The 9,460-nt window shown below is 47.6% G+C and overlaps 1 protein-coding gene across 1 annotated transcript; it reads right to left on the bottom strand.

Annotated features, from left to right (window-relative positions):
* Nucleotides 1–3,438: 3,438 nt before the first annotated feature.
* Nucleotides 3,439–5,542, bottom strand: SF3A3 (splicing factor 3a subunit 3). The gene is made up of 4 exons (XM_060141946.1): nucleotides 5,340–5,542; nucleotides 5,011–5,058; nucleotides 3,656–3,708; nucleotides 3,439–3,550 (listed from the first exon to the last, which is right to left on the bottom strand). The coding sequence occupies exons 1-4, from the start codon at nucleotides 5,433–5,435 to the stop codon at nucleotides 3,439–3,441; spliced, it is 309 nt and encodes a 102-aa protein (XP_059997929.1). The 5' UTR covers nucleotides 5,436–5,542.
* Nucleotides 5,543–9,460: the final 3,918 nt, after the last annotated feature.

Raw genomic sequence — 9,460 nt, 5'->3', positions numbered from 1 at the left:
CCTTTTCCTTTTTGCATTATTTAACTAAAAATTGCTGAAATAACACATTCTCACAGAAACTCAAATAACACAAAAAGACAAAATGAAAAAACAAATCAAGGTTCAGGGCTTCCCTGGTGGTGCAGTGGTTAGGAATCCACCTGCCAATGCAAGAGACATGGGTTCGAGCCCTGGTCCGGGAAGATCCCACATGCTGCGGAACAACTAAGCCTGTGCGCCACAACTACTGAGCCTGCACTCTAGAGCCCGTGTGCCACAACTACTGAGCCCATACGCCACAACTTACTGAAGCCTGCACGCCTAGAGCCCAAGCTCCCAACAAGAGAAGCCACCACAATGAGAAGCCTGCACACCACAACGAAGAGTAGCCCCCGCTCGCCGCAACCAGAGTAAAGCCCACGTGCAGCAATGAAGACCCAACGCAGCCAAAAATAAAATAAAATAAAACAAGTAAATTTATATGTATATTAAAAAAAATCAAGGTTCCCTTGAACTTCACTGGTGGCATAGTGGATAAGACTCCGTGCTCCCAATGCAGGGGGCCTAGGTTCAATCCCTGGTCAGGGAACTAGATCCCACATGTGTGCCGCAACTAAGAGTTCGCATGCCTCAACTAAGGAGTCTGTGTGTCGCAACTAAGGAGCCCACATGACGCAACTAAGACACCTGGTGCAACCAAATTAATAAATATTAAAAAAAAAAGGTTCCCCTTTAATAATTCTCCTGGGAATAGCTAACCACTGTCAACAGACCTTTTTCATTTTTTAAATTTTTTATAAATTTATTCATTTATTTAATTTTTGGCTGCATTTGGTCTTCGCTCTGCATGTGGGTTTTCTCTAGCTGCTGAGAGCGGGGGCTACTGTGTTGCGGTGCGCGGGCTTCTCATTGCGGTGGCTTCTCTTGTTGCAGAGCACAGGCTCTAGGCGCACGGGCTTCAGTAGTTGTGGCACACGGGCTTCAGTAGTTGTGGCTCACAGCCTTCAGCAGTTGTGGCTCACGGGCTCTAGAGCGCACGCTCAGTAGTTGTGGCGCAGGGGCTTAGCTGCTCCGCGGCATGTGGGATCTCCCCGGACCAGGGCTCGAACCCATGTCCCCTGCATTGGCAAGTGGTTCTTAACCACTGCGGCACCAGGGAAACCCAACAGACTTTTAAATGTCAGCCATTCCCAAACTCTGCTGCACATTAGAATCACCTGGGAGAGTGCTAAAAAATCCTAACACACTTGATACCAAATTTAATCAGAAGTGGTGGGGAGGTATCAGTACTTTTTAAACACTTCCAGATTCAAATGCACAGCAAAATTTGGAAACCACTGCTCTAGGTATTTAAATATATATATTTGTGCAAGTACATACAGGCAAGTGCAAGATTATTATTTTGTTTCTTACATAATTAGACTTATTTTTTTTTCCCTTAGTATATCTTAGGCATTCTTCCAATCATTTATTTAACCATTTATTCCTCATCACCTTTCTATCTGGGCTAGGATAAGGTTAACACACCAGAATGGTACTTGTGCCTTCTCTCTCGGTTACCAAAAGACTTAATACTCTACCTTCCAAAGGGGATGAGGAGACATAGGTAGGTGTGTGAGTCCATTCATGTACCTCCACTTAACTTCAATAAATAGCCTCTCCTGTCTGGTATTTTCAGTCTCTTCATTTTTCCATCTGCTCCTTGAAGTATGTATGCCTTCCCTATTTTCCTGTGATCCTCCTGCTTCTCCTCTCCTTTTTTCTGCCAGTCTTTCAAATGCATACTAAACACTCCACACTACTGTAACCTCATTATCTATCTGTGCCTCTGTGACCAGATTTCCACTCCCACTTCTTCAACAGAGTAGCAACCCTGGCAGTTACCAATCAACAACAGCTGAGGGGCTTCCCTGGTGGTGCAATGGTTAAGAATCCGCCTGCCAATGCAGGGGACACGGGTTCGAGCCCTGCTCTGGGAAGATCCCACATGCCGCGGAGCGGCTAAGCCCGTGTGCCACAACTACTGTCTAGAGCCCACGTGCCACAACTACTGGGGCCCGCGCACCTAGAGCCCATGCTCTGCAGCAAGAGAGGCCACCCCAATGAGAGGCCGGCACACCGCCAAGGAGGAGTAGCCCCCACTCGCCGCAGCTAGAGAGACCCCACGCACAGCAAAGAAGACCCAACACAGCCAAAAATAAATAAATAAAAATAAATTTAAAAGACCTATGCAGTAAAAAAAACAAATAAACAAACAAACAAACAAACAAAAACAACAGCTGATCCCAGTAACTTCCTTTGTGAAACTCATTGGCTGAGCTTCAGTAAGACATTACCTGGAGCTGCCATTTGACCTGTGATGGATGGCTTCCCAGGCTCCTTTTCAGTTAAGTACCTTATTAAGAGTTTGCCCCAAGGCACACAGAAGCTGACAGTCTCCCTTCACACTGTCTCTCCCTCCCAGAACTCTATGATCCATGGCTTCAACCATCAAGTACATGTGGTAATTCTCAAGCCCCAGTCACCTAATTTCAACTGCTCATGGGACACTTCTACCTACATATAATATCACCTGAATATCTACATACATAAAAATTTATTTCCACTACAAGTGGGTTACCTCTTTCTTCCTTATTTCTGTCAAGGGAACAACTTTTTAGTTACACAGTCATAAAAGCTCAGAGTAATCACTGACCTATCTCTCTCCACTTCTCCTACAGCCATGCCTCGCTCCCCCTTCCCCCAGAATTCGTTTGGTCAGCTGTGTATGATGCTTAATGGATTCTTCAATAACTGAGATGGAATCCCTGCTCCTTATCATTTTACAATATAGTGGGGCAGACGTTCATTGTCATAAAATATGACAGAATCATAAAGATAGGAAAGATTAATTGGGGGAGTAAAGTAGACTAGGAAGGAATTTTCATGAAAGAGTAGGACTCTGGACTGAATCATGAAGGTGTAATGATCACTAGAAGTGAGTAAAGCCTTTTTGTGTTAGTTGGATCCTCTAGGTAGCAGATTTTAAGACAGAGTTAGGAGCGCAAGTGGTTTATTGGGTGGGTATTATCCATTAAAGATAAAAAGGAGAGAGGAGGATTGGGCAGGGAGAGCCCAGACCATGATGAAGATAGGACAAAATCTAGACCAACCCAATGAGGAACTCTGGAGCAAAGATTACTCACTAGAAGAGTCTCACAATGGGCAGAAATAACCAGGCCATGGTACCCACACTGTGCTCAGTCACTGGTTGGGGGCTGCCCAGGAAGAGAATGGCCTTAGCTTAAAGCTGAGGGAGATCCTGAAAGCAGTGGAGTTGCAGGATGTCACCTAACTTCGCTGCTTGCAGCTAACTGGCGAGTTCTTTTTTGAAGGGACACCTGAGTGGCAATCTCCACTTTCCTTACACCTTTCCTTTGTATGCTCTTTGGACAGGTTTGGAGAAAATACTTTCTGAGGTCATACCTCATTTGGGTGCTTCCGGTGGAATTCCTTTATTTGTTTGAGTCTATTATAGAATTCAGCAAATTCATTGGGTCCTGAAATGGCATTGAGCTCCTCCTTTCGTAACCTGCAATTTCAGAAAAAAAACAGAGAACACGGAACACAAACTTAGTCCTTTAACCATGGCTCCTCAAAAGCAATAATTCCTGGATTGGCTGTGACTGTCACTTACCCATCCTTATCATCATACAAATCCCTCAGGTTCCCACTGACTTCCATATACCTCTGAAAGGCAAACACAAACCCATAAGGATTAAGCAATCTGTACAACTTAGACCCAAGCAACCAACAAAGGCTCTCTTGTCAAAGCCCAGGGAAATCTCAAGAGATATGGTGTTAAAAGTTCCTGTTCTTTCTGATACCTTTAACAGACAGCACTGGTTCCTAGTTACTTTTTAAAACAGGTCATTTTGAAGATTAAGTGATGTGATTTGAGGGGTGGCAGAAAGTTCCTATATTTAACTTTCCCTAGAAGTGTCATAAAAGAGAGCCATTGTCACCCTTTGGTAAACAGCAGTTCCCACCTAAGACACTCAAGATAAAAGGGCGGTCCAAGATGATTTTCACTACTTCAAAAGGCTTGACTGAGGAGTACACAGACGAAATAAAACATCACACAGTTTCTTTTGGATTCGAACTCAGGATGGTATGAGTACGTAGTCCCTTCTCCAAAACTTTTGGGACCAGATTTGTTTCAGAATTTGGAATTTTTAAGTTCAGGAAGGTACTGCGTGCAATATCCCTAGTGGAATCTGGAACACATGTTAATAGTTCTGCAGTGAAACTTACGCATTACTTATTAAATGTGATAAAGACCATAAAAAGCCTCCCATCTGTTCAGATCAAGTCAGATTTTTGCCACTAAACAATTACCAGAACAAACAAATAAAAAAACCTTTTGTTTTCAGAGCATTTCAGATTTGGGAATTTAGATAAGGGATTAGGGGCTTGTAATATTAATTATCTCCCCAAAATTAGAAACTCTGTGATTAGGTCTTTTATTCTTTTCTAAACAGATTTCAAACATGCAAGAGTAGAGAGCATGGTATAACGAAACTCCATTTACCTACCACTTAGCTTTAACATAAAAACGTATCAGTATGTTGACTTTAATCGCTTTTCTAAAAGTAAGAAATTGAACTATTACTAGGAAAATGCAGTGTGGTAGACAAAAAGTACTTCAAATGCTTCAATACAGTGTTCTGGGAGGAAAACAGTAATACACAGCATTCTCTTTTGGGGAGAAGGGAGAGTACCTTCTAAGCCCGAATGGTTGACTCCTGGTAACTACTCATTGCACGTCCATGGGATACAGAATGCTCTAAGGGGCATCTTTCCAAGTAATTAAGAATGAATAAGAGTTCCCCATGCACAGACGCGAGCAAGGGTGGTTAAGCACCCTTTGGCAGGCATACGAACCCTCGACTGGCCAACCCGGTAACCTTTGTCCAGGGCTCCAGGTGACCCCCCCGCCCCCTTCTTCCAGCCCATCGCGACCCAAAGAGAAGTGGACAGCGGGGCACTCACATCTTGCATGGCCCGTGTGCGGTGGTCAGAATTGATCTGGTCCCGGAGCTGAAGAAAGGCAAACGGTGACACAAGACACCGTTAGTCGGAGTTCTGGAGTTGGAAAGGCCGCCCAAGGGCGGAGCTTATCCGCTCAGGTCTTAGTGGCCCAAGCAGAGAGGCCTCTGGGCGCTGGGCCCGGGGGAAGGTTACCTAGGCCAGAGCTCGGGTAGGGAGTCCCGGGAAGGGGCGGGCGCGGGGCAGGTCTGAGGACCGAAGAAAACTCTCAGAGGTTGAACCCGGGCATGGGGCCCAGCCTCAGGGGTAGCCCCTGCCCAGGCCCCACTCACCGTGGACTTCTTAGTGAGCATCTCTTTAGCCATGACGTCCATGAGCCGTTCCTTCTCCTCGTGATAGCGCCGCTGCTGCTCCAGAATCGTCTCCATCTTCCTTCCTCCGCCGCCGCCTCAAATCGAGCTAGAACACCGACACTGCCGGAAACAACTCCTGCTGCCTTGCGCGCCCGCGTCCCTAAGCGGCGCGTCCGGCGTCACCTAAGTTCCGCGGCTGCCGGAAGTTCTTCGGGGACTCGAGGAAAAGTGAGCACCGCAGGAGACCCAGTCAGTGCTATGGAGACGGCTGCAGTGCCCCTGCTGGCCGGGGGTGTGTGGCGCGATGCCGAACGATTTACAGGTGCCTCTAGGGGGCATACAGAAATCCACCAGCCTGGCAGTAAGGAATCTGACCTGGCTTCCTCGGCCGCGTGGCCGGGCGAGTAGGGACCTGGACTGAGTAGTTGAAGAGCATGGATGAGAGCTGGGGAACCGGAACTTGTGTCTCCGGCTCTCAGTGTGACCTGTGACAACGTTTTTTCCTTCTCGAGACATCGGTGTCCTTGTCAGTAAAATGGGGATGATAGCGGGTTTCTTTTCTTCTTCCCTCCTTCCCTCTCTCTTTTTCTTTTTTGATACATGGAAACAACCTAATTGTCTATCAGCAGGGGACTGGTTAAATAAAATATGGTACATTCAAGCAGTAAAATGCTATACAGCTATAAAAAAAAAAAAATGAGGGCTTCCCTGGTGGCGCAGTGGTTGAGAGTCCGCTTGCTGATGCAGGGGACATGGGTTTGTGCCCCGGTCCGGGAGGATCCAACATGCCGCGGAGTGGCTGGGCCCGTGAGCCATGGCCGCTGAGCCTGCGTGTCCGGAGCCTGTGCTCCGCAACAGGAGAGGCCACAGCAGTGAGAGGCCCACGTACCGCAAAAAAAAAAAAAAAAAAATGAAGCAAGTCTATATGTCCACTTCTAGGTGGAGAAATGAAAACGTATGTCCATGTGTTCAGACGTTCACAGCACCATTATTCATTATCAAGAAAAACAGGGCATAACCCCCAAAAGCCATTAACTGGTAAATGTACAAACCAAATGTGGTGTATCCATACGATGGAATGTTATCAGCAATAAAGGAACGTTACAGTATGGATGAACCATGAAAACATCATGCTAAGTGAAAGAAGCCAGAACAAAGAACGACATTAGTGTCTGTCGGGATGGCAAATCTATAGAGACAGAAAGTAGATGAGCGGTTGCCTGCTGCTGAAGGTGAGACCGGAAGTAACTGCAAAAGACGCAAGAAATCTTTTGGAGGTGATAGATATGTTCTAAAATTGGATTGTGGTGATAGTGGCACAAATCTATTAAATTTGCTGAAATTAATTGAACTGTACACTCAAATTGGGTGAATTTTATGGTATGTAACTCATACCTCTATAAAACTGTTTAAAAAATCTGTATGAACTCAGATGGAAATATGGCCACACAGAGTGAAAAAAGCTAGAGGCACAACAGTGTATATAAAAATAAATACACAAAGAGATTATTTCTGGAAGGATATCCAAGTAACAGTAAACCATTGTTGTTTATGAGGAGACAGACTGGAAGATCTGGTATGGTAGGGACGTTTTTCTTTGTATATGTCCAAAGTACAGCATGAAAAATTTTTCATAACATATACATGCATTACTTTTTTAATTTAAAAACTTTTCATTTAAAACTAAAAATGAAAATACACATTTGCACATGCCTGCTTAACAAAAAAGAACTAGGAGGTTATAATCTAACAAGGAGGGCTTCTCTGGTGGCGCAGTGGTTGAGAGTCCGCCTGCAGATGCAGGGGACATGGGTTCGTGCCCCGGTCTGGGAAGATCCCACATGCCGGGAGTGGCTGGGCCCCTGAGCCATGGCAGCTGAGCCTGCGCGTCCAGAGCCTGTGCTCCGCAGTGGGAGAGGCCACAGCAGTGAGAGGTCCGCGTACCGCAAAAAAATAAAAAAACAAGGAGTTATTAGTGATTTACCTTCCCTTTTTGGAATTCTCCAACTTTTCTACAATAAGCATGAATTGCTTTTTTTTTTTTTAAGTTTGAAAAATAACAGAGATAATGACTTCTGTCCTGCCTGCTCATGGGGTGTTGTGAGGGTCATATTTATGTCTAAAAATTTAAGCAAGACCTCAAGCTTAGGGAGAGGACCCCTGGACACAACTCCTCCCCAGAAGTTTTTCCTGCACCTCTAGGAAAGAGGTAAGAAATTTCTTTTCTGGATTGCGGAGACAGCGCGTGTATATTTTTGGGGGTAGGGTGGGTGGTGGGTAAAGGTTTGGGATCTACTGTATTTCATCGAATATGAGACAATGTTAAAGCCACCATTATTTTACGGTCAACTAAGAAAGAAAGAACAAAAATTGTCAACTAAACTATGTCACACTTGATTAGACGCTGCATCTGGGTTTCTGAGATGTTAAATCTGAAAGATGTTTATCCTGAAATCAATGACACATTGTTGTACTTGCACATCCCTTTCCTCTTTGGTGGGTGGACCACCTAAGCACCATTCACCTGATGCCTTCCTTCCCCGAAAACCTTCTCCTTCCCCATTCTTTCAAACCAGTCACCAAGTCCTGTCTTTTCCATTCCTGCTGCCACCTGTCTCATTATCTCTCACCTGAACCACTGCACTAGCCTCCTAGTCAGTCTGCTCATCTTACCCCTCCAATCCATTATTCACGCTGCAGCGGAGTGATCATCTCACACCCCTGCTTAAACATTTCCACGGGCTGCTTTACCCGCAGGGTGAGGTCTGTTTGACTTGGCATTCGGCGTTTCATGACCTGGCCGCTGCCTGACGTTTTAGTCTCTTGGCACTTCCTCCGAATGAAATTACTTGCTGCTTCCCCAAAGCACACCATATGTTTTTTCAGGCCTCCAGGCCTTTGCACTAGCTGTTTTCTATGCTTGGACTACTCTTCCTCAGCAGATATTTATTGAACATGTAGTAAGTGCCTGAAGCTGAGAGTGGAGGGGTGAGCAAGGCAGGCGTGAGCCCAATCCTCAGAGGCTGGTGGAAGAAAGAGACAAAAAATGTCGACATACAATCATTAATTATAAGCACACAGGGTGGGCATTCGTAAAGGTTTGTAGAAAATGTCAACCACGGCTTCAGAAAGTTTAGGATTCGAATTGGGCCGGGGAGGCAGTGTGGATCTACCTATGTGACTTTGAGGAACTAACGAGTGGAGTCTCCACCTCCGTGAAATGGAAAAACGCCCGCCCCATAGGATTTCTGGGAGGATTTCTTTTGAGATACATATAATCACGCGGTTCTGCCGGACCGGAGGGCCCCTCCCCCACAGGGCGCCGAGGGTCCGCCCGCCCCGCGCGCGGGCCCCCACCCGGGAAGGCCGCTGGCGGTACGTGAGCGCCTCAGCCTGCGCCGCAGCCAGTGCGCACGAGTCGGGCTCCGACGGTCTGGACCGCGGAGCCCAGACCGCAGGCCGCCGAGAGAGCAGGGGCAGGGGCGTCGGACGCCGGGAGAGGGGAGCAGCGCTCCGCCCCATCTCCCCATTTTGGGGGATAGCCCCCCTCGCTCATTCCCGCCCCCGCCCTTGAATCACGGGGAGGCGGGGCCATGACCCATTCATGCCGGGAATCGGATCCAGATGTTCCTGTGGCGCGTGCAGCTGCATCCTTGCCTTTTTTGGCAAAAAACGTGCGGCCGCGAGCGGATCCCGGGCCGCCTCCACTAATCCTCGGGAAGAGGGGGAAGGGGGGCTGAGGGTCTGGGCCCAGATTGGGGATCCGCACCCGGTGCTCGGCGGGGTTTGGGGAGGGATGGTAAGGGAGGGGGGCGATTTGTACCCGACGGAGAACCCAACGCCGTCGGCCCGCCCTGCTCCTGTCCGGAACCTCCCCCAAACCCCTCCCTTCCCCACTTGGAGGAAAAAGCCCTTTGCCAGCAGGGGGGAAGCCAGCTAAGCCTGAGAGGGACAGTAGCGGCCGCGGGGATCCCCTTTCTCGGGAGAGATTTCCCACCCCGCCTGGCAGCTTCCTCCTCTGCCCTGCATGGAGGAGGTCGAGGTCGGGAAGAGCCTCCGAGTCCCGTGGTGTGCGAAGGAATCCTCCCTGCCCCTCCACC

The sequence above is a fragment of the Lagenorhynchus albirostris genome, chromosome 2 (assembly GCF_949774975.1).
Source record: "Lagenorhynchus albirostris chromosome 2, mLagAlb1.1, whole genome shotgun sequence".
Lineage (NCBI taxonomy): Eukaryota > Metazoa > Chordata > Mammalia > Artiodactyla > Delphinidae > Lagenorhynchus > Lagenorhynchus albirostris.
This window is presented reverse-complemented; position numbering and strand designations above follow the sequence as displayed.